Source organism: Protomyctophum parallelum (assembly GCF_964188405.1).
Source record: "Protomyctophum parallelum genome assembly, chromosome: 15".
NCBI classification, from domain to species: domain Eukaryota; kingdom Metazoa; phylum Chordata; class Actinopteri; order Myctophiformes; family Myctophidae; genus Protomyctophum; species Protomyctophum parallelum.
This window is the reverse complement of record NC_139710.1, coordinates 45,432,804-45,458,761: the sequence shown is the minus strand read 5'-3', so window position 1 is coordinate 45,458,761 and position 25,958 is coordinate 45,432,804. Positions and strand designations below refer to the sequence as shown.

At 40.9% G+C, this 25,958-nt stretch overlaps 2 protein-coding genes across 3 annotated transcripts in view; both read left to right on the top strand.

Moving 5' to 3' along the window:
• The first annotated feature begins 1,047 nt into the window (after window positions 1-1,047).
• cfap157 (cilia and flagella associated protein 157) lies at window positions 1,048-13,798 on the top strand. Of its 2 annotated transcripts, none has more exons than XM_083784634.1 (9): window positions 1,048-1,169; window positions 2,502-2,764; window positions 3,810-3,960; window positions 4,236-4,503; window positions 5,489-5,619; window positions 11,377-11,515; window positions 12,003-12,139; window positions 12,602-12,733; window positions 13,467-13,798. In XM_083784634.1, the coding sequence occupies exons 1-9, from the start codon at window positions 1,078-1,080 to the stop codon at window positions 13,600-13,602; spliced, it is 1,449 nt and encodes a 482-aa protein (XP_083640760.1). In that variant the 5' UTR covers window positions 1,048-1,077; the 3' UTR covers window positions 13,603-13,798. The 2 variants fall into 2 exon arrangements, with proteins under 2 accessions (XP_083640760.1, XP_083640759.1); XM_083784633.1 differs by having other exon boundaries at window positions 3,807-3,960.
• An 11,692-nt stretch (window positions 13,799-25,490) lies between these two features.
• The window catches only part of LOC310872610 (spermatid perinuclear RNA-binding protein-like), a 55,509-nt gene continuing 55,041 nt past the window's right edge, over window positions 25,491-25,958 (top strand). Inside the window, exon 1 of the mRNA XM_083784625.1 lies at window positions 25,491-25,723. The gene's annotated coding sequence lies outside the window, so the exon portion shown is untranslated. The remainder of the gene's footprint in view (window positions 25,724-25,958) is intronic.

Genomic DNA, 25,958 nt, shown 5'->3' with positions numbered 1-25,958 from the left:
AGGCAAGTGTTGAAGTGTATGTTCTCTACATCTGGGTACTGCAGTGTATATAGTAATGTGATAACCGTGTTTTGACTGAAGATTCAGTGTACTTCCTTCCTTCTGAACAAGAGGAAGTATGGGGTACATTTCACAGGATTGCAATTTTACACTGCATTTCTATGATCTGTTTTTGAGGTTTTGCAGAACCTCAAAAGCTCTTAAACAACAACATTATCAGCAATCATATGATCGTTTTGTAAAATTTCCACAGAACAAGAAGAGACACCAAACCAGAATGCATCACAAATAGCAATACATAGGATGTGGATATTTTATACATTATATAAAAATAGCTGATAGTGCCTTTCAAAACATGCAATGAAGATGATAAGATGAGATGAGATAATATCTGTATTCAGGGGCACAAAGAAGGTGTGAATATCTTGTGTCATCATCGACTTGCAACATTTCCTGTTAAGAGTTCCTGGCAAAAGCATACAGTATAGTAAAAACCAACATTTTTAGTCACACCCCACTGACTAAATATTTCTATAGGATGCATGGCCAACAGTCACACCATAGGCCTACAACACTTTTATATGTATACAAATTACAAAACACAGATGCTACTAGGCTACATAATAATAATTATTATTATAATTATTATATTATATATTGTTTTCTTCGCAGAATCAAAGGTATTATGGTCATGATACAGGATCCTGGATGGCTTGATTCTAGGCTTAAAAATAATTGATATAAATATTTGAGTAAATCTCTATGGGAAAATGTGAATGGCCGATTTCAGTGGGTACAGAAAACCACGACCGCTGAAATGTGTTCCTGCATTGTCTGATTATGTAATGTATGTGCAGAAGTGCTTTTAATCATGGATGTGGGATGTGGTTTAATTAAGTTGCAAACTTTGGTGTTCAATCTAATGAATGAACAGATGACGTCATCCCATAGCAACAACGTCGCCAACGTGTGCTCTGTTTGTTCGTGTGTTTCGCTCTGACAAAAAAAGTTTGACTTGGGAAAATGCCGAGAAAAAATGACAAAAAAAGCGAAACAAAGCCAAACAAAAAAGATGGCATGACGACCTTGATAAATAAAACCGATGACACTTTACTCGATAAAGCAAAAGATACCGCACAAATACGACTTTTGGAGGAACGGTCAGAGAGGTGAGATTGAATCTGCTTGAGCAAGCTATCAAGTCTAATCTAATGTAATGTCAAATGTCTGCTGTTTATTAACGCCTATTAAACAACTTGATTAGACCTATATTATATTCTGCAGTTCCGTACAAAACATGTAGCCTCGCCGTCGCCGGCTCGCCCTCCCAATCAAGAATCAAAAATCTAAATCACAGCTGAGCAGATTTTTCGCAGATAAGTAAGCCTGGGACCGAGGCTACAGCTGAGCTCAGCTCATAGGCTGAGCTACTACCGTATAGTATAGTTAATACTATAGGCTTAGGCTACTAGGCTACGTCCAAATACAGACGCACGCACTTAAGCATATTGGCTTAATTACATTTCAATTGGCACGAGAAAACATACGTTTACATACATTGCCATTAGCCTGGGTAAACCCACTCCCCCTGCTGGACAATAATGTAAAGTAAGCCTATAGTCTACATGAGTTCAGACCTAAATTTACCAATCAACTTCTTGTTTAGCCTATGCCCAAAATCCACAGATTTTGTAGCAATTTGTAACAAATTACAATTGTAAAAACAAATATAGCCTAAATATAAAATAAATGATAAAATAATACATATACACGTTTAAAAATAAGTTGTGCCCAGAGTTCTCAGGTGCCTACTCTTCCGGTTACGTAGCCTATTAGACCAATTTTATAATATCTATGTATTAGACCAGGGGTTTTCAACTGATTATGAACCAGGGACCACCACCCTGACTGAGAATCTACCTGGGGACCACTTTGTGTTGGGAGGGGGGATATGGTTGTGGTGTGGGGGGGAAATTAACCTTCCATATTAAACTCATGTTGCTGTTCATTGTAACTTACTGTATGTATGATTATGGGCACATTTCCTTATAATGGTGACTCAACCAGGCAAACCGGTACAGTTTCCCTTGAGATTCTAACTCCCTTTTCTGTGGAAGTTCTTTACGTCCGACCCAGTAACTGACAACATCGACACGTCATCATCATGTACTGCACTGTTTCTCAACTTGTGGTCAATACAATAAATTAAAATACAAATCTTCACTTTCCTACATTACTAAATGCATGGTCATGCAGGGACCACATGCAATACCTTAACGGACCACCAGTGGTCCACGGACCACCTGTTGAAAACCCATGTATTTGACTATTAGGCCTAGCCTATTAGACTTTTAACCATGTGTGAGTTACAACACACTTGTAGGCTAGCCTTTTATTTTACCAATACACCTAGCCCACGTTTAAAACTGTAGGATTATTAGGAAGTTATAAATGTCACAATTCTTTGAGCCCCAACAATTATAACCTTATTCTTTCTGCAGGTATCAGCGCAAATGTGATGAACTTGAGTTACAGATGATCGACTTCACCGCTCAGTACAATACTTTGCAGAAAGAGAAGAAAGACATTGTTTCATACTTGAAACGTTCTCTAGCACAGAAGGAGGATGAACTGACTGATTTATCAGAGCGCATGGTGACTCTGGGGCAGGCCAACAACCTGGAGATGGAGTTGCAGGACAGACAGCTGCGCCAGGAGCTTCAAGAGAGCAAGGATAAACTCACTTCAGAGAATGCAGAGCTTGGTGAGAAACTCCCAATCAGAACAGTACTGTGTGTGTGTGTGTGTGTGTGTGTGTGTGTGTGTGTGTGTGTGTGTGTGTGTGTGAAATATTTACTTACTTATTTACTTTATCCAGAGAAATGTCCAGTGGGTAAGGGGGTATTGTTATCGCCACGTATATGGTATATAGTAGGCTACCGGTATGTATTTGTACGTTTATTTGTGAAATACTTTTTAGTTTTAGATGAGTTCAGATTTAGTATTTTGCCCGCTTCGCCTACGACAAAGTGTTGAGGATGGGTCACATTCTTATGTAGATTTGTCGAGAAAACTGCTATAACAAACAGAATACCGGTACATAATAGTAATGTTTTGCTTGGCAAGTTTAATCCTAATTTAAGGGTTGAATTCACTTTGACTAATAGGATGAGCCTAGACACAATATATCTTCATGACTCGTAAAAATGTCACCCGCAACAATCTTCTCGTAGTTATTTGAATTCAAAATTTGTTTAGGGACAAGTTCATTGTAAAGTGTTTGTCAAGTGGTTTTCAGCAACTAATTTAAAAAACGAAGAGAGATGAACAAATCACAGTTTTAAGATTCCTGTGCAAATCCTTGTGGATGTATTGTGCTTGCTCAATCAAGTTATTTTTATTGTAATGTATTCTTACTGTAAATCAGTGACAGTCAGTGTCTGACCTTCCACAACAATGGTCTGTTCCTCTCCTCTCCTCTCCTCTCCTCTCCTCTCCTCTCCTCTCCTCTCCTCTCCTCTCCTCTCCTCTCCTCTCCTCTCCTCTCCTCTCCTCTCCTCTCCTCTCTCCTCTCCTCTCCTCTCCTCTCCTCTCCTCTCCTCTCCTCTCCTCTCCTCTCCTCTCCTCTCCTCTCCTCTCCTCTCCTCTCCTCTCCTCTCCTCTCCTCTCCTCTCCTCTCCTCTCCTCTCCTCTCCTCTCCTCTCCTCTCCTCTCCTCTCCTCCCCTCCCCTCCCCTCCCCTCCCCTCCCCTCCCCTCTCCTCTCCTCTCCATCTCCTCTCCATCTCCTCTTCTTCTCCAAACGCAGCAGGGATGTTGGTGTCCCTGGAGGAGTTCCGTGTGCAGAAGGAGATACTGATGGCTGAGAATGATTCACTTAAGAAGCAGCTGGCCATTCAGAAGGAGAAGGACAACACTGCCATCTGTAATCTAGAGAGGAAAGCGCTTCTGGATAAAGACAGGTTGATACTTTTACCCATGATACTATAGTTTTGCTGGAAAACCGCTGGAAGACTAGTAGTACTAAAAATAATTAGCAACACCTGCTTCACTTGATTTCTGACTCAGTCCCTCCTAAATCACAAAGAGTACTTCAATGGGGAGACGCGTGGAAGTTGAAATGCAAACCATGTACACAGTGCATACAAACTTGCTCAGTCAGTAAGAACATTTAAAATAAAGTCTATGTCAAGTGTCAGTCTCCATTTGAGGGTGCTTAGCTCCCCCCTTTCCCCAGGCTGAAGGAGGAGATGCATAGCCATGTGGCAGCAGTGGCGGCTGAGTTTCAGCGGGTTTCGGAGCAGAGGATGCCGGAGACCACTAAGAGGGCCATTCACGAAAACGTGGCACTCACAACCCAGCTCAAACAGTTGTCAGACCAGGGCCTGGAGCTTCTGGAAGAGAACAGGGCACTGCAGGAGCAAAATAAGCATCTCCGCCTTGAGGTGTCCATCCTGGAGCCCCTAGTCACCCAGATGACCCGCAAGAGCCGAAGCAACCAGAAGGTGTGTGGGACTCTCCTACCTAGCGTTGATTGATTGAATTCTTTATTATCAGTTTTCAGATTGTACAGAGGTACACCCTCTCCCACTTAGACACTCCCACTTGGACACTTTCCAGCCGGGCTCATTCATTCCAATGTAAATATCATGGATTTTACACATGAAATACTGGTTCATTTTTGGAATCAGTCCTTCAAAATCTCTTCCAAATCCATCAACAAGGCCTGCCGTATGCACTGGAAAAATATGTGTGTGACATTTCTTTTTTAAAACATTGTTTTATCATAGCTATAGCGCCTTTATCCAAGGCGCTATAGCTAAGCTTTACAGAGATTGTGCATTACATTCACCCATTTACACACACATTCACACACCGATGCCTGAGGGGTTTAGAATCTTGCTCAAGGACACTTCGACACTAACCCTCCCTGGGGGAGCCCGGGTTTGAACTGTGAACCTTGCGATTAGATAATCATAAAACTATGATGTAATTTGTAATAAAACTACCTCTTGTCTACCTCAAGTGTTCCGTTGCTCTTATAACAGCTGTTGTCTATTAGATTTCATATTGTCAGCTAAACACAGAAATATCAAGGTTTGATGAAAAGTTCATTCTGCTCTATTTTGTATGTGTTGCTAACCAACTCCTTTTTTTTAATAATATTTGTTTTATTTGGAAAGAGCAGTACATTACAGGTAGCATTTTCACATATGACACACGAGCAATTCCCAAGATATTTTCTTTTTTTTCCCCCACCCCTCTTCCCTCCCTCATCCCCCCTCCATGTGGGCTAACCAACTCCATTATGTGGACAGTCAAAGGAGTCAATCATCTACAGTCTACACACACACACACACACACACACACACACACACACACACACACACACACACACACACACACACACACACACACACACACACACAGACTGATACACAGAGTAATATATGATACAAATATGAATTATTCTCAAAATTATTCCATTAGGTGGTGGAACAGCTGACAGAGAAATGCAAGCTCCTCCAGGCACAGATAGGAGAGCATAGCTCTGCCCACCTGGAACAACAGCAGCTCCAGATGGAGCACACTGGTCTACTGGCTGAGATGGACACACTCAGGTATCCATCTGTTCACTGCTGCTTTACAGTGTATGGAATGTGTGTTCTATCCTCCACACAGAAAGGGCCTTTCTTTGTGGAGTTTGCATGTTCTCCCTGTGTCCCCTAGTTGGTACCCTCACAAAAACATGCAGTAATCCTGGTCTCTATAGTCACACTCAGAGACGGGTCCCCTGGTCACAGCGAACGTATTTCCTGTAGGCGGAGACGACATATCTGAGGTGTACACAGTCAGCTCTTCTACTACATTGAATGGTAGAGTGAACTGATATTAGTCTGCTCAAACGTTGACTGACGTTATGTATCTTTCAGGACCTTTCACTGCTTCGTCTCAGCCATTACTCTATGGCTCTGGTCTCAGCCACTGCTGTGTATTTTTTTACATTCCGTTTCTCTCCAAAGTTTAATTTTGCCACCACTGTTGGAGCAGACAAACTACACAGGTTCATCCCGATGTTCTGGGCATCTTTGCAAAGTTAGTGTTAGTAAAAAGCAGATAAAAGAGTAACGTTTGAGCAGACTAACATCAGTCACTCTACCATTCAATGTAGTAGAAGTTCATGGTTAATTTAATTGTAGCTTGATTTACTCGCAACCTCACAATGTGATGTGAACTTGTATCTCCTATTTGACGTACGATGGAGTATAAAGTTTGGATGCTCCCGCTCATATGAATCAAATCAAGTATATTGTCTGGCAACGATTTCACAGGACACCCTTTTTGATATTTCTCGCAGCCAGATGGACAGATCCTTTGATTATTGTGAATGCGGTGAAAACAAATGTTTGCATCTAGTGGAATTGAACCTCCTCAGTAAGTACTCCATCAGTCACTTGCTGAATGTTTTTTTCTTTGCTCTCTACTGCGTTTACAACACAGGAAATGTGACAAAATAAATCATATGACAGCCACTCATAATTATGACCACCGCAGCAGTCATAATTGTGATCTGCAGCGATGACAGGCATCTCCAAACAGCATGTGCTTATAAAAATGCAGGCGACGTGTTGATTTTCGCACAGTCAAATCCCTAGTGTTAATTTAACTCACATTGTAAAAAATGATCACTTTTTACACTGAGGATTTGACTGTGTAGTGCTGGGTGTCAGTAGTGGCTGATTGATGTGTTTGTGTCTCAGTGCCTTGAATGCTGAATGTGAGTGAAAAGTTGCCAAGTTTTGGCAAACGTTTTGGGATGTGAGATAGACACAGACAATGCTGTGCAGGGTGACTCACAGAAATGCTAGTAGTCCTCGGGGCAACTGTCTATAATGAATGTTCAATCTGATAATTATAAATACATTTTCAATCTCAGTGAGACTAGATTAAAAAATGAATGAAATCAAATGAGATTAAAATCAACAGCACAGAGACCTTTTAAAACTTGACAACTAAATGCATCCATGTTAGCCATTGTTTAGCAATGCAAGTCCACTGTAACGGCCTCCTCTTCACGAGCTCCTTTTAAATGTGGTGTTCCACAAGGATCTATTCTTGGTCCCTTACTGTTTACTATTTATATGTTGCCAAATTATGCCAATTGGCAACATTATTAGGAATCATGGAATCCAGTTTCATAGTTACACGGGGCGATACGCAGCTATACATCCCCCTTAAACCTGGTGTTGCAGGAAACGTACCGCCTTCTTGCATGTCTTTCTGACATAAAGAGTTGTATTTCCTACAGCTGAATGAATCATCATATTCGGTCCCCCAACCTCAACCCACTCATTCCACTCTGTACTTGGCACCTTATCTGCAAACATCACACACTCAGCCCGCAACCTAGGTGTCTTCTTTGATCCTGATATTTCTTTCAACACCTAAGTCACCAAAGTAGTCCAGTCTTGCTACCACCAGATTAGGTAGAAAACATATCTCGCCTCCAGATGGTGCAGAACTCTGCGGCACGCCTATTCACTAATTGATTGATTGATTGATTGAATACTTTATTGAAAATATATTTCAAAAGGATAAATTCACAAGAAAGCTGTTAGGCTTGTTTCCATTGTGGTCCTCTTGGGGAAAGGGAAGGGGAGCAACAGACAATAACAGTATAATACCGACAAAAACAGGAGGCAAAAAACAAACAAAAAACTAAAAACAGGACAAAATTCATATAAACTGACCAATAAAACTGAATTTCTTTTCTTTTTTCCCCCTTACTTTTATTAATGTTTTTTCATTTGTGCCATTTATCTATTCTACACTATATTTACACTATATTTTCGGCCAACCATCTTTTTAATGTGGATTTAAAAATATCAAAGGAACTGGTCACCTTGAGGCTGGAAGGCAAGCCATTCCACTGAACTGCTGCCGAGTACAGGAATGATGTTTTTCCCATATTATTATGAAAAAGGCAGGGTTTAAAATCAGTAGGGCTCCCTCTGGTGTAGTGCCTGTGAGTATCACTAACCGTTGCAAAATAGTCACTGAAATATTTGGGTGCTAAATTATTTCTAATCCTGTGAACTAGACACATTTTAAATTGGGATACTCTCTCCTCCACTTTAAGCCACCCCAGACTGGTGAAGTGGGCAGGGAGAAGGTGAGTTCTAGGATGCAACTTCAGGATCACTCTAACCAGTTTATTTTGAGAGGTCTGGAGTTTCTTCTTGAGGGTCATAGAAATGCCAGTATACCAAGATGTACAGGCATAATCAAATTGACATTGTATAAGAGCCCCAGCCAGGATCTTTAGGGTGTTTGAATCTAAAAGGCTAGATATTCTAGCTAAAAAATTTGTTCTTTGGCTTACCTTTGAAATTACTTTTTGTGCCATATTTTCTCCCGAGAGCTTGTTGTCCAAAATGCACCCCAGGTAAGTAATGGATTCCTTGGCTGCCACTTCCAAGTCCCCCACCACTATTTTAAACCCAGGAGACTTCTTTAGTTTATAATTTGACCCAAAGAGAATGGACTCAGTTTTGCCAAGATGGAGAGATAGTTTGTTGTCTGATAGCCAGACACTGACTTTAAGGAGTTCAGCACTAAGTAGCTTTTCAACCTCTGCTTTCTCCTTATGAGAGACTACCAGTGCTGAATCATCCGCAAAAAGAAGTAAGTTGCAGTCAACGGCTGACTTCATATCATTGACATATAATAAAAAGAAAAGTGGACCTAAAATGCTCCCCTGGGGGACCCCACTTGATAGAGTTAGCGGCGAGGACAGGGTGCCATTCATGTCTACCACCTGTTTCCTTCCCATCAAGTAGGACCTCACCCACTGAAGTGATACACTGTCAAAACCCAAAGCCTTAAGTTTATTCAAAAGAATGTCGTAGTTCACCGTGTCAAATGCCTTCTGGAGGTCCAGCATCACCATGCCACAGTATTTCCCTTTATCCACCTCTAGTCTAATATAATCTGTTAGATAAAGCAAAAAGGTGTCGGTGGAGTGGGACTTTCTAAAGCCCGATTGCAAATCAAACAAGAGGTTGTGTGTTGTCAAATAATTATTAATTTGCTCATGTATAATCCGTTCCACAACCTTTGAGACGGAACATAAAATGGATATAGGTCGATAATTTCCGGGATCCGATTTGGTTCCCTTTTTGTACAAGGGTACAACTCTTGCCAATTTAAATAGACTGGGAAAGTGGCCTTGTTCAATTGATAAATTTGTTAGGTAGGTTATGCAGGGAGCAATAACTTCAGCTGCATCAACTAGAAATCTGGCCGGGATGTTGTCATGACCCGCTGCCTTTCCAAGTTTTAGGGCTTTGAGTTTTGTCAGTACCTCTTCCTCTGTTACTTTACTCAGGGAGAAAGCATCAGACTGGACCACCATTTGCTGGTAATAGCTGTGAATCCCCTGTGGATCACCAAACTTATTAGTAGCAGCAGGAAGTTTCTGCACCAATGTATTTGCTATGTTTGTGAAGAATTCATTAAATCTACATGCAACTGTAGCTTTATCATATGTTATAGACCCATTTACCTCTAAGCCTATGCTACTTTGTTTTATTTTGGGATTTTCCTGGGTCCCTAAAGGTTTTAGGGTTGACCACAGCTTTTTCGGATCATTCTTATGCTCCTCAATTTTAGTCTTAAAATAGTCCTGTTTTGCCTCGATTACCATTCTCTGTACCTTATTTCTAAGAATTTTATATTCCTTGAAATCACCAGGCAATTTAGATTTTTTTAACTTATATAGTGTTTTATTTCTCAGGTGAATGGTATTCAAAATATTTTTATTTATCCAGGGTTGGGTTCTCTGTTTAGTCCTAGTCTCCTTTAACGGAGCAGCATTGTCAAGCTCATGTAGGAAAATCTTGTGAAAACGTTCCCATGCTACATCTACATCACAACAATTTGTGATGGTGGTCCAGTCTTTGTTCTTGAGCTTGTCAATAAATGGGGTACTCTCATAACCTTTAAGGTTTCTACTCTTGATAGACTTATGGCAATTTATGGGGGACCTCTTGACCTTTCTAGTACAGAAAGTTAAAAAGTGGTCGCTAATACCATACACAATGACTCCACTGTGAATGATTTTGTGTTTATCCGAAACCATTATAAGGTCAATAACAGTTTCACTATGTTCAGTTACTCTAGTGGGATCTCTAATCAGTTGGGTTAAATCATGCGTTTTCAGAAAGTGATTTAGATCTTTGTACAGCGGGCCTTTACTATTATTAAATTCAATATTTACGTCACCCAATAAAATTGATTCGTGGTTTAAAAAATCATGACTAGTACAAACATTTTCAAGGATTTCAATAAAATTTCTCTGGTCAGGAGGTCTATACACAGTGCCAATCAATATCGGTTTACTCTTAGGGAGTAACACATCAATCCACACGGCTTCTAGGTTGTCATATTCAAGGTCCTGTCTAAACTTGAAATCTAAATCTAACCTAACAAAGATACAGACCCCGCCCCCCTGTCTATTTCTATCCTTGCGGACAATGGCAAAGTTTTCAATTGCAACTTCGGAGTCAGTGATGGAAGAATCCAAATGTGTTTCAGAGAAGCACAAAATGCTCGCATTGATTTTTTTTGCCAGCTCACGTGACTCACTGATCTTTGGTAATAAGCTGCATATGTTTAAATGAAAACAGTGCAAACCCTTTGATGTAAAAGCAGAGTTGTGTTCTTCAGTAAGTGGCTAACACTAGGAAACGTGAGCATATCACACCCATTCTGGCTACCCTTCACTGGCTCCCTGTGAGCTACAGAATTGATTTTAAGATCTTATTGATTACTTTTAAACCCCTACATGGTCTAGCTCCCATTTATATAACAGACTTGCTGGAACCCCATAAGCCTGTGCGCAACCTCAGATCCTCGGATAGGGCCCTCGTAGTTCCTCTCGCAACTCGCCTTGTCACTCGAGAGGACCGGGCCTTTGCGACTCGGGCACCTTTGCTTTGGAACTCACTGCCCTTGGCTCTTAGGCTAGCAGAGTCAGTGTCTTATTATTATTATTTTCTTTTTTTTATAGTTTTTTATTGTTCATACCAGTAACAGTTCAGTCACAACATAAACTATCTCGCCTATATACAGGGAGAAAATATGTTTTTTTAGTTTTTTTCCCTAGAGGACAACCACCTACCAACCAGGAGGTCTTCTGTAGTGTAGGCGATCTACAAGCTCACAACGCGTTGCAGCACCACACATTGTCAGGTTGTAGATGGTCCATTTCCAGTGTGCCTCTTTTAACATGCAACATTGTATGAATCTTAACGGTGTGTCTTTTCAGACAGGATCATGTGTCAGTGTTGAATCTTAACGGTGTGTCTTCTTTTCAGACAGGATCATGTGTCGGTGTTGCAGGAGTGTGTCAGAAACAGAGCAGAGGTTGAGCGGCTGGGCTTGGAGTTAGCTGAAGAGAGGAAGAGGCGGGGCCAACTGGAGGATGTCGCCAACGCTCTCAAACAGGCTCTGAAGGTCATTTCATAGTCCATCCATTCTTCTGCTGTCAGATGAAAACCTCACACATCACAAACCAATACCTTTTATTGAAACAATAATCTACCATTCACAATTTGTCCGTTTCGCTCTGTATGTCATCCTTGGGAGGCGATGATGGTGATGATTACAGCAAAATATATGTAAAAACATGCACACATTGGTCAAAAAGATGCCAAAAAAGCCCAAAGCCAGGTCATATTGATTGATGATGTGACCAAAAAACATAGCACTTTTACAAGTGCTATCTTGTAAAACGTATAAGCAAAATTGCCACTGTGTAAATATACGGTCAGTAGGGTTTAAGAGTGTTAAAATGCACTGTTGGACTCTGTGGTGGTGTGCATATTCTGGATATACAGTCGTCTACTGCAGTGAGATGGGTTGCTCAATCACTCAAAAGCTTCCCTGTTGCAAGCAGACGTCCATGACATGTAAAATAAAAGAAGCATTCATCCCAATCCAGGAAGTTCCTAAAGAAGAGGACTCAGAGGTACGTAGGAATCATATGATGCAGGAGGTGCTGACTGTCTTGGATGGTGCCGCCCTGCTGGTGAAGGGGCTCACCGTGACTGACCTCATCTCAGAACCTGTGGCTGACAGGTATTTGGGTGGCCTGGAGTGAAAATGCCATCACACTATCACACATTTTAAAACTATTTTCTTTCTATTGTTTATGTTATGGGAAATTTATATAGGCTAGTATTTCTTCCTTTTTTCACCACTGACCACTGTTTTTAGAGAATTTCCTAATGGGGAAATTGATTCTAGATATAGGGCTATATCTTGCACCACCCCTTAACCCTTATTCCTAAACAAATTTGCCATTTTTTACTATTTAAAAAAACCTTTTAAAATAGTTAAAATAGCCGATCTACAATCTCACAATGTCTCGATATAGATTGTCTAGTTGAACTATTTTAAAATGTTTTTCAAAATAGTAAATACGTTTAGGGATAGGGTGGCGCAAGATGGAGCCCAAAATGTATGAATTACTTTGGAGCTGCTTTCTGCCCCATAGCTCTGTTCAGCCCGCATACTTACTTAGTTCTTACACATCTTTAGGTCAGGGCAATCCCTCGTCCAACTGTCCCACTTCAAGACAGGGGACCTGGGCCTTGTGCCACGACAAACTCACAATTCTAACACCATGCCGTCGAAGACGGAACCCAAGATCACCCATTTGCATTTGAACAGGTTTGTAATGGTATTCTTGAAGCCTCATGGTCACATAGTCAATATTTCAACAATATATTAATCTAATGTAATCTAATTTAATATTGTATAAAGTACCGGTAATCTAATTTAATATAATATATTGTAAATCTTGAGGGAAGTCTTGAAATTAGTCCCTCATGGGATTGATAGTCAGCACTCCACATGTCCCAGATTCTTCTCCCTTCCGGCTCCCAAATTGTGAAACGAACTCCCCTTGGCAGTTGTAACTGCAGAGTCAGACTCACCTCTTCAGACTCCACTTTAGCCCATAGCACTTGCCCTAGCCTTGACGACCTTGCAGGCTAACGCAAAGGCTAAAATCTAATTTAGATAGCATGTTATGTAGAATGTAGACAGATGCCAATTCATTTGTATACCTGGTAGTGTGCATATTTTCAATGTACAGATTACCCTACTTTTTTATTATTATACTGTTTAGACTGATGATAGGTTCTTGGTTTTACCACTCTTTATGTTGGCCCTGGTGTTGACGACACCCTTTATTGATGACATCCAGAAACTGCAGTCCTTCAACTTGATCTGCTCTCTCACTTAAAATTAGAAAAATGTATAGCATTGTCATTTTGTGATTTTACTGTAAGTGAAATGGCTGCCATCTCATATTGGACTGAAACTCAGTAAATATGTTTCACCCACATCCATCTAATTGATTTATATGTTACCCAAGTCTGTTTCTTATTCTATTTCTTAGGAAACTTTCTGTCCAGAAAATGCCCTGCCACCCCAAGCCCTCTGTTCCTGACCATTCTGGAACAGACAGATTCATGACTTTACCAGTTAGACCCTGCACCAAAAGAAAACCTTCTCACAAACCCAACCTCAAGTAAGAAGAATTGACACATTCTGCCTATATGCCTATACAACCATAGTAATTGGGAAAGTATAGACTTTTAATGATACAAAATAAAAAAGATCTAATGGGCACTGTAATAGTGTAATACTTGGATCATGCAAACTCTGATATTTTAGCCACTAGGTGGCAGCAGTAGTCCTCAGGCTCAGAGTGTAAAGTGTTCCCTTTGGAGAATTATTGGTCAGCCTGCAAAATGTGCAAATCTGGACTGCCTGAAACCAGATCCTAATCAATTCCTAACATTAAAGGACCTATAACATAAAATTCAACTTTTTCAATTTTTTGTGTGTTTTTTTTTAGCTTCCCTGTGTATTTTCTATCCCCACAAATATGCAATTTTGAACAATCAGGATTCATCATAATATGATGGGAGCAATTTCCATAAAAGCCCCTATATTATAGGGGCTTTTATGGAAATTGCTCCCAGGAACAGGTTAAACTGATTTGGTCGTATTTGTGATGTCATCAATGTCACCCTACTTTGTATAATTCCTCCCTCTCTTCAGTCTTCAGTTCCAATTTTGCATTTCCACTTTGTTTACAATGTCCGCCATTGTTGATTTTCCAAGCTGGCATGTCACCCCCCCATCTGTCTCCCCATTTCCTGTCAATCTACTGTCTATCCCTCCATAATTCTTTTTTTAAATAAATAAAAAAGCCACAAAAAACAAACTATAAATAAAGAACCTTGAGACATTTCAGTGGTCCAGTATACAATATGAATCTAAAAAAAGTTAAAGAAAAGTGAAAAATAAAATAATTTAATTTGAGAGTGGACCCTTACAGATTCATTTGGATCAATGATTGTGCACACATTTGATTTTACGTGTCTGTAGGCAAGCCAATACAATCAAGAATAGTACACAACAGATGCTCCTCCTGATTCCTGTCTATACCCAGCACAATGAGAAATTACACAGATTAGGTTTATTTTTTATTGCAATTTCAATTTTCTGTTCAAAGTATCACCCCAATCATGGAATAATAATTTCAAATATATTTTGTCACAAATGTTTATTTTCTTTTTTAGTGTGTGTAACTAAAACTAAAAAGTGAACTGACCACAATTCCAACACAGGTTCAGATGAAGGGTCATCAATAGGTCATTCTAGTCCACTGGTCCTCGACTCCAAGATCCCTTGTTGGGGGTTGCAGGGGATCCCCAGCTGAATGGACCGTTTGAGAGTGTACAATTTGTACAATTAGCATCATTTGTACACTCGTAGAGTTAAAATGAGACAGAGGATTTGACAATGTAGATTGTGGTCCCAGAGGGAACAAATGTATAAGATAAAGATCAAATGTAGTGAAGAGGCGTCCCACCGGGATGGGCTTCAAGCACACTCTTGAGCAAGGATAGATTAAAAAGCCTTTATCAACTAGACAGGGCTAACACAAATTAAGCCAAACGCCGACCGGTTTCGACACACTGTGTCTTCTTCAGCCACTCTTGAGCCATACCTGCTCAAGAGTGTGCTTGAAGCCCGTCCAGATGGGACCCCTCTTCACACTATAAACTAGTTTTAACTTGCAGCACCTCATCACCACAAGGACTCAAGTCATCACCTTTTTGTATCTTAGCAGCACTGGGCTCGCTTCTGTTCAAAGATCAAATGTAGGTCCGTGGCTTTTAGTGTAAATGAAACAAGGTCCTTGAAATTAAAAGGACTGAGGAAGAATCCATGATCTAGTCTGTGTTTGATGTATCAGTGATGCTGAATACTGAACCGAGGTACTGAGGTGAATTATTTATTGCCCATTAATGAGACTGTCATCAGTGTTTCTACAGCTGTCTTAATGTTGGCACGCATTGATGCCATACCATACACACATTAAAATACAACACATCAGAAGCACATTCACCAGCTACAAGCTGTTTGAAATATTTTTCTTTTATCATGTATATTGATATGCCCAAAATTAGGATGTCAGGGTCCCCAAGGTGTTTCTTGTGCTGTGATGCTTAATATAATGCTTGCACGCATTGTGACTAGTGAGCTTGTAGTAAATCTGTCCTTTTCAGCATGCAATATTGTTGTATGGTGAAGTATAAATCAGGTTTAAGTCACTGCAGAAGTGTGTGGTACCTTGCCACTACATTAGGGTCCTAGACTCTGGAGAACCACTGAGCATCCCATCTGTACAAGCTGCAAGCAGCTAACATTTCGTTGTCAAGGTCTTACTCTCTTTACTACAAATAAACAGCAAATATATGAAGACATCTGGTTGATCAAATTAAAACGGGTCCCTCAACTAGCAGCACCATCTGGCTCAATGAGCTGTAAATTTGCAAATGTATTAAGGCTGTGTTATTTTTTTGCCCCCTGATGCTTATAGGATAATAAATGCTAAATCGGTGCACATTAATTACACACAGTGGTGTCTATATGCCCCTGTGACAGTTGGCTAAACTAATTTGGAATGAAATACAGGATCAATCTCTTTACGGATCAATCAGTGAGGATTATGTTGTCCAGAGTGAAGAGAATTATTCAAAGCTTGCCCCTGATGATAATTTTACATTCAGAAATGTATGCATACACACTCGCAGGCATGTGCACACATGCCCTTACACACACATGCACATGCACTGATGTCATATCTTAATATGTGTGATGTGTTCTTTCTGATTCACTTTCTTCCCTACTGACAGTCATAATGTCACACTTGTGCACACAGCTCTAGCCTCATACGTATCTTTTTATATGTGCCACTTTTTTAAACTATAGTATCTAAAGGCAAGTAGTATCTGCATTTTATATCCTCCACACTGCTCGGGAAAACACATCTGATGAGCACGTTTTATAGGCCTAAATAAAAAAGCGAGACTGTGTTGGAGATTGAGAGAAAAATGATCCTCTCATATCCTCTCATTTTCTCATGTCCGGCGGAGAATGGAGATAGCGTCTCATTGTGACTGATGAATAGCTTTTCCTAAAATGTTATTAAGGGACCCCAGATTCAGTGAAAAAATAGGATTGTTAGTATTGGCAACACCTGTGGCAGTAGCCTATACAAATATTAATTATGTATTTGTACTTTGCTGTAGCACATTTCTACACACGGAAGTAACTTTTGCAGTGACTTCACACACTTAATTCAAAAGATGCCCTAAAACTGTCTAAAGTCTACCAAAACTTTAAATTAAATGTAGGCTATTTCTATCAATCATTACAGAATGGCTAAAAACAAAAAGACAAAAACAAAACAATAAAAATGTCAGTATACCCTAACATGGCTACCCTTTTCCTAAAAGGGTGATCACTGAAAAGCAAGAACTTCTACAAAAAGGCTTTACTGATTGAATTAAATACACCAAGCTGATGATTAATTAAAATAAATATTTCTGTGAAATCAAAGCAAGGTCAAAGAGACAAAAATAAATATGTGACTGCACTGCATACTGCACTTTCAGTCCATTCTTTCAAGTAGATCAGATCACAGGTCCTCATTGACATGACATCGGATATTTTCCCTCAAGTCGCAATGCAACAAGGAAAAGATCTCCTGCAGTGGCGCTTCCACCTGTGACAATCCCCGGCTGTGATTGCCAGACAGACAGCCAGCATGCATCGCATCAACGTGGGGCATCTGGGGCCTGTTTCACGAGATTTGGATTAACTAATCCAGGATTTAGGCCAAAGCCAGGCTTTTTAAATCCTGATCTTTACAGCCTGGTTTATTCCGTTCCACTAAAGCCAAGTGAGGCCCCAGATGCCCCACGTTGATGCGATGCATGCTGGATGTCTGTCTGGCAATCACAGCCGGGGATTGTCACAGGTGGAAGCGCCACTGCACCATCTCCTATGAATAGAAGAATTGCTCAACATTATTTAGAAATGGAGAGTTTGGGGGGAGAAATTGCATCATCACATGTGGGTGGTTTGCAAAACATTCAGTGACTGATGGAAAGCAACATTGTCCCATATGATGACAAAGTGAGACATAATATATCAGGCCCTGTGTGTCATCAAGTAAATAGACCTACTGTGTTGTTTGCCTGAATGTGGGTAATGCATGATTGTGTGTCACATACAGAAAATAGCAAGCTCACAACGTGTTGCATCATAGATCTTGTAGATCTAGTAGAATAATTCAGGCTTTACCCTTGTATTGCAGCACAGATGGCTATGTTGGCCCCCCTTTGACCTGGGCCTGTTTCACGAAACTTGGATTAACTAATCCAGGATTTAGCCCAAAACCAGGCTTTTTTAATCCTGGTCTTTACAGCCTGTTTTATTCCGTTCCACTAAAGCCAAGCGAGGCTCAGAATTGGCAGATTTGGCGAGCCGGGATCAGCAAGCCTGGCTGAATAGACAGTCTGGCTTTTTGTCTCTAGACCCATTATGTGGATCACAGATTTACTGATCCTTCTTCTTCATGGGGTATTAAGGCAGTTTGCATCCTTAATAGTTGCATTACAGCCCCCTTCTGTATATCTCATTATCTTTACTAATCTATTCAAGACTTACTGATACAAGGACTTAAGCTTCTAAAATAAATACTGCTGCTGTAATTAAAGAGAGAACATACTCTCAATAGTGGATAGACTGAATGATTAACTACCCCAAAAATATAGTTTACATTTTACCACTACTATTAACTTAAAACAGAATTCTTAATATTGTAAGCATAATGATATTGTCGCATTGTGATATTTGGCCATAACTCCCTCCTCTGAGGGAGCTACCTTTGGGGAAGGGGGTTGTTGTCCAGACAGGGGCCAGACTGGTGAGGGTCATGGGTTCATGTACTGTAGCATGCCAAAGTTTGTGCTATTGCCATTGAGAATGCATTGGGCGTTTAAGTTAAATAACTCAGAAACTACAAAACATTTCAAAGTAAAAAGTTCCAGCATGTGTCTCCACAGTAAGCTGAATTTTACAAAGTGTGAATGGAGTTTCTAGGTGAAAGTGATTTTTTGAAGTGCCACTATCTGCCTATAAATGTCTCAAATTTGAAAGCACTATATTTCTAAAACTATGAAACATTTCAAAGATTCCTTCTCAGGCACACATGTCCACCGTAGGATGAACCTAAATAGGTTAACTTTGAATGGGGTTTCTAGGTGTAAGTATGTAGGACTAGTAGTGGGTGAAACGTTACAATGGTAATATGTTGTAAAACAATGAGTAATGGTAATATTTAGTGGTTTTCACTTTTACAAAATAAAATAATAATAATATAATATAATAATTCTTCTTAACCGTGCACTGCACTTGCACGACAGCAAACCTATTCATGGGGAACATTCACCAAAAGCAGCTGATCTACAAGCTCACAAGCTGTCATGATGTTGTGCAGCCTATATATTTTGGTTATTTGATTTTATATAGTGCTTAAATTAGTCCTTTAATGCAGACCGATACAAATAAGGCAACATAAACCCATAATAATTGAATAAATCTGGAAAACATCATTGGTTTGTGATCAGTTTGACTGCTTAATGAACAGTAAAGACATCAGGATTAGGTTAAACCAGGCTGTTAGCCTGGTCCGGAGCAGGCTAAATCCAAAGCATTCGTTTCCATGGTAACTAATGTAGCATCACTTTCATGAAACCGAATCAAGCCTCAACATATCCAGGTTAACTGGTTAAATTAATCTGGCAAGATCAACCAGCTTTCATGAAACCGGTTAATCACTGATCCAGGATATATTAAGCCAGGATATGTGTTAAAGCCCGGCTTAATCTCTAATCCAAGTTTCGTGGAACGGGCCCCTGGATGACTTTGTTCTGGATTTCATATAATAAAATGGTATTGTGTCACTTTAGCAGCTTTCTGCTCACTCAGTAACATGTTTGTATTTGAATACATTATTTGAAATAATATGAGAAAAAAGGATGCTTTGATGCCTTGCATAAAGCACATTGATAGAAAAACTAAGGTATAGTGCACTCACTGATTTTCAATCCTGAATGCTCTTACTATTGGTTGGCACTATTGATCTCCTGAGATTGGGCTGGACCCACCGCCTAGCCTCTCCCATTGAAAGGAGCCTCTTCCTCTATGGGCTCCTCTTCCTCTATAGTTGGGGCCTATGTTCCTCGCCTTTGCACTTGACGTCTTCATCCTTGCAAGCCTCAAGTTATTGGTGACCTCCTTTATGTATGGATAATGACTTATTGTTGATTGAATGAATGTGCAAAAAGGTTTTGCACATGTGTGGGGAGTCGGGACGGTGGTAGCTTAGTAGAGTGGCTGTCTGGGAGCTGGAAGGTTCCTATAGTTCGGTCTCTGGCCGCTCCTGGCTTTTGTCAATGTGTCCTTGAGCAAGACACTGACACTGACTTAGAGCTGGCTCACAGGTTGGTGCCTTCAATTGCCTTGTTGAAATGTGCTTTGATAATTGGACAAAAACGTCATCCAAATTGACTTAGCAATCGAGATAAACTGTAACAATAAATTCCAAATGTACTATGTTGTAACACTGTTAGATTCAGATGCTATTTTATATGCAGCCCTTGTTTTCAATTAATGGAACTTTCTTGTAGGTATTAATTTATCTTTCTTTAGCTCTCTATGCCTCATTTGCGGTACATTATCTTTTCATGAGTCAACACAGAGGCAGTTGCTCTTTTTACTGCTGTGATGTATCACCCCGCGGTGGCTTTCTGGTAATTCCCAGTGGATGTTACCTGTCTTAACGGCAACCCAAAATAGAAGATTTATCACCTGGAAGAGCACCAGGGGTAGTGGGAGGATGTTCTCTTTGTTCCCCATACGGTCTCTTCGTGTGCTGCAGCCACAAATCATTTCAATAGCAACCACCTATGGCTGGGCTGTGTAAAGTTAGACATAATAGTTCATTGTTGTTTCCTGTGATGGAGTAGTCTTTTGGAGCAACATATACCTCAGGCTGGACTGGCCTTCTCTGTTAAAGGAGCATTCAGTGATTTGGGTGCTTTGGAAAACCCTTCGGTCCGCCCTGGTAACAAGATGTGCACATGGCACTACAGTGAGTGGGGGGACACGCAACAGGCCAACAGCACACACACCAAGGCCCGCTCCTGCTCGATCATGATTGACGGAAGGCCCCTCTCTATCCTGATTGGATGAAGGCTGGGCCACCTAGCCAAAAACTAAACCTACGGTTTTTTGACCCCCAGGGGTTAACTGGGGACAGGGAGGAACTCCTTATATGGTCAGCACACTCTATAGAGCGTCGCAGTCCCACCCCCTTTTCAGACCCGGAAAATAATTCCCCTTCATTTTCCTCATAGACTTTTCAAAAAGTATTTATTTAAAGACGTTTACGTTGCGGACAAAGCCAACTCGAGTTGAGACAAATCATGACAATAAACACAATGTTTTGGGCCGATCAAATAATTTGTAAGAAGAAAAACAAAACAAAAAGTGTTTTTCTTCTTCTTTCTAATTATTTGATCGGCCCATAACATTGTGTTTATTGTCATGATTTGTCACAACTCGAGTTGGCTTTATTAAATGACTTGGGCTATATTAAATGACTTATTAAGCATGTATAGTATCCAGGCCATGTTATTTTCATTTACCTGCTCTCATACAAAGCAAAGGTGTTTTCTACTGTACATCACAGCTCTAGAGCCTCCTCAACATTATGGACAAGAAGATAAAAGCAGTCATTCTATAGTGAAATAGCAAAACAATAACAACCATATGTTTCAAAATAGAATAGAATAAAATATGTATTACTAAACAACATATTGACGGCTCATGGATGCAATAACCGTTGCAGGGAACCTGTTACTTTTGTCCACCACACTGCTTCTCTTTTGAATACAGAAAGAGGATGAATTCCTTGTAATAGCTTGCAGAATGCCATCTATGGCCGTTATCTAACATCTTATATTCAACTGCCACCTTATTTTCATAGCAGATGGATGGCAAAGCCATCTTTAGCTTGGGGAGATGGATAGGTGCCAGCTACCCAGAGACGGAGAGACATAGGCATACCTACTTGGTATGGATGGAACTCCATTGCTCTCTGGGTTTTTGAGCGGTGCCTAACCACTCCATTACGTAGCAATGTGTGTATATGTATGTCTGTCCCTGGGTCTGTCCCTGGGTCTGTATATCCGAGCACGGAAAGCTGCAATACTGTAACTGTGCGTGTGTGCGCGCACATTTGTACAGTGTGTGTGTGTGTGTGTGCGCACAAGTACAGTATGTGTGTGTCCTTTGTTGAGTACGTACTGGGTCTGCATCTATATGTTTGCAGATATTCTTGTTTATTTTGTGTGTGTGTGTGTGTGTGTGTGTGTGTGTGTGTGTGAGAGAGAGAGAGAGAGAGAGAGAGAGAGAGAGAGAGAGAGAGAGAGAGAGAGAGAGAGAGAGAGAGAGAGAGAGAGAGAGAGAGAGAGAGAGAGAGAGAGAGAGAGAGAGAGTAACCTTATCTGTGGCTGAGGATTTGCTTGACCTTGGCTGCCCATGAAGCAGCCTGGGCTGTTGCAAGCATACAGCAGCTCATCAAATATTTACAGCTCCATCTAATTCAGGGCTTCATGTGGGCTTTCTTCTGTGGCCTCAGGCTGCTGGGTATAGAAGGTTTGGAGAGAAGTTAGCGAAAGGTATGTGTATATGGGAGACGAGCCATCAGTGTCAATCATCACATCGCCATACCTCCCTTCCTAGTTCCTATAGACTAGAGCTTACATAGACTATCATCACTGCTGTTAATTTTGCATGTAATCGTTGCCTTGAAACATGAGTCTGCATGTTAAATTGCACCAACCCGCACAGCAGTGGCCAATTCAGCCAGGCATGCTGTCAGAAGCCCCAGCATCCATCTGCTGTACTGCCAATCCGTGTTGATTTATTTCAGAGCTGTCTTCGGCTGCTTCCCCTGTCCTGATCCTTTGATTGGAATTCAGTGAAGAGGTGAAGGACAAAACTGATGCTACACAGATCTGTTGTGAATAGAGAGAATGAGAGAGAGAGAGAGTGTGGGAGTGAGAGAAGAGCATTCTATTCAGAGGAAGGGGTGATTGGGATGCACACACAGATCCGACGGACCAACGATCCAACATGCGGGAACAATGGTCGGACATGCAGTCGAACATGAGCTGCTCCCGTGCTTGCGGTTATGGTTAGGTTAGGTAGGTTGTCGGTCTATTGACACTCGGACCAATAGTATGTCGGAAGTCGGAACTGGAAGTGCAAAAGACAAAAGGCGATCGGGCCTTTTCCAACAGGTCCCCTGGACTTTGACCTGCTTAAGGAGTTCACAATAACAAATAATCACACACTTTAATAGACTTGCTTTTACTACCTGATTATAGTCTATTTTTGTGATATCATGCACATTTATCTCATTTTTTGCTCAGTATGTTTCTCGCATCATTTTTATTAATTTGAATATTTTTTGTGATAACTTGGACATTTAATTTTATGTGGAAAGAAATAGGGAAAAGCTGTTACAGTAGCCCTACATTGTTTTTTGTCTTTGATAATATGCAAAGCACTGTGTGTGTGTGTGTGTGTGCGCGTGCGTGTAAATGTAAACTAGAAAGAAAATATACCTTTGTATAGCCTTAACTCCACCACAACATGGAAAGGATTTGGATAGATTCAGTTATGATAAAATATGTACATGACAGTCAGTGTTTATACAGGCAGACATGTCAGTCACACAGCCATCAATCAGTCACCCACAGTGTGTATGCTGATGCAGTTAGACAACAAAGTCATCAACTGCAGAACAGCCAGATGTGCCCGTTCAGCAGCAGTTTGTTTGACAACGCACAATGCGAGATGATCGGAAACACATGGTGCTTCATGAGCCATGTACTACTTTTCCAGTGCTTTATGTACAGTGAGTAGGCCTACTGTATTAGAAATCAACTTTGGCATGACACTCAGGGAGACAGTGAGAAAAGACGTCCCAGTGAGGCAAGGTGTTCAGAATCCCGATCCATTTAATTGTCAATATTGTTGTTGTTTTTTAATATCTTTTTGGGGCTTCTTGCCTTTAATGATAGAGTAAGTGGAGATAGTAACAGAGGAGAGGAAGACGGGACGTGACATACAGCAAAGTTCATCAGGATCGGGACTCGAACCCACAAGGCGCTGTGAGGCTGAGTTAGGAGCCTATACTGTAGGTGTCTAGACCACTATGCCAGCCCGGGCCAATAAAGTATTGTACGGTATGTTAAAGTACCCAGACTTGTCATGGTAACATTGCTGCAGAGGCGTGCTGACGTCTTAACAATTGAGTGAGAACAGCAGGAGGACCTCACACATACAGTACATTGCCAAGCCTCTGACTCCTTCTTAGGAATCATCAAACAAAGGATATGAACAACAGTCAAGGAACAGCAAAGCATTTATTTTTTACTGTACACACATTGTAGCATACATTTGAAACCAGAAGTAATCCACATAGCATACTTTTCTTGTTTTGGTCAAATAGGAAGAATGTGAAAGAATCAAGAGTGGAAGACCAGTCCAGAGATGAGTGTTGTAGCTCTGTGTATATAATATACTATAATAGAACATATTCTGTAAAAAGCCATAACGTTTCAGGCATGTTTTTGCTTCTGAAACTGCTGCCAAAGAATTCTGCTCCCCCCCCCCCCCCAATTAGTTCTGCCACAGCCACCTTCAAGTGAAGGGATGTGTGAATACCATGTTGTCCATTGACAAGACAAATGGAAACCAAAGTACACTTCCAGTTTATTAGCTGTCATTAAAATTGTGTATACCTTAATGTTTAAGGGACTTTCAGTAATGTATTGCTAATTCTGCTGGTATGGCCTAAGTGAAGTAGTACTATTTAAGTAGTTCTTGGTTACTGCCAAATAGAATAACCTGCATACTGTGAACAAAAACCATTAACAGATCCTGTGTAAAGTTGGTCTGTCTAAGGCATTGTCATTTAAAGCAACTTATTTTTGAGTTTGTATTCGCAGGCTGGTTCTAACGCTGACGATCTCGGAAATTAGGTGAACTCTTATTTCGCATTGATTGTAATTCTATGATTGTAATTGAGTGTCATGCCTATACGATCTATATGACTACCGTTATAAGCATATGTTAGATGTTGACACTATTGTGGCAATGGTGTGTATAGTATTGTATGTTTGTATGCCTCTCTCTCTACTCTACATTAATGTTTGATAGATGTTTGGAGTGTTAAGGGAGGCGTTGCAATGAACGCCCTACCCCCACCCGAACCAATGTATGGCTTTCTCACTGTCAGGCTCACCTGCTGCTGTCTGACACAGATATATCATGTTGCATGCGTGCTGACAGAGGACATCCCACATACTAGAGAATAGAGATGCTCCGATAATCGGTGATCGGCAATTTACCTTTATCTGGAGAAACCGATCTTTTACACCATTTAAGTGGTATAAATGACACTCAGATATATAGTAGAATATCATTTTGCATCTTTGTGACAGGCCTAAATATTCTCCCCTTCCTCCCCACACACAGGAACCGTTTTGACGTGCTCTGGACGCACGCACGCACACACACACCACACACACACACACACACACACACACACACGCACACACACACACACACACACAAATAATATACCTCAGGCTACAACACAATTACTCAGAATTTCTTTTAACATCACACAGGCCTATACAAATCAGCCTGCTGACATTTTCATCAGTAAACCCATGAGACAATTGAAATAGGCACAATGAATGTAGCCTACTATTGGATCTGGTATAGGCTCGCTCGTAGTTGCATAATTGAGCATTTGAATTTGAATCACGGAGAGCTGTGAGGAGGCCACCGGTGGGCTTATTTAGCATCACCTGAATTGCCTTTGCTTGCCCTGTGGAATTAGGTTTTGTTTTTGCACCCTTGCCTGCAGTCCTAGCGCGCCTGCGCAGAGCGCTACCTCCGGAGCTCCGTGGCTGACAGCAGGCTGACCGAACAGGAGGAGCTGCCGCTGTTGTTGCTGCGGCGCCGCGGGCATCGACTCCACGTTGTTGCGTCCTACTACTCCTCTCCTGGACCTGGACGGACAACAGCAACAGAACGGAATATAATTCATTATCTTTTGAAAAAACAAACTGTTTTTGAAACGTGCGAAGCGTTTTGCCGTTGAACATTTTCGACTGTTCCCCTCCGTTCACGAATTGAAAATCAGTAAGTATCCTTTTTAATGCCAGTTTCCCCGTGTTGAGATGAGGAAGGATGAATGGATAGAATGTCCCATGTGCACTGTCTGTCTGGGTCAACTTCATATGCTGGTGAACAGTGTGCTCGCCGCTTCTCTCCGGATTTACAATGTTGTCGTTAAATAATTGTACTAATTGTTTGAATTGCTGCATATGCCTTGCTTTTTAGTAACGAACTATCAAGATCATAGGTGCCCGATCTT

Coding starts and splice junctions, on each gene's coding strand:
- cfap157 (XM_083784633.1), top strand. CDS start 1,078: ATGACGACCTTGATAAATAAAACCGATGACACTTTACTCGATAAAGCA. Junction 1,170..2,501: donor TTGGAGGAACGGTCAGAGAG/GTGAGATTGAAT, acceptor TTCTTTCTGCAG/GTATCAGCGCAAATGTGATG. Junction 4,504..5,488: donor AGAGCCGAAGCAACCAGAAG/GTGTGTGGGACT, acceptor TTATTCCATTAG/GTGGTGGAACAGCTGACAGA.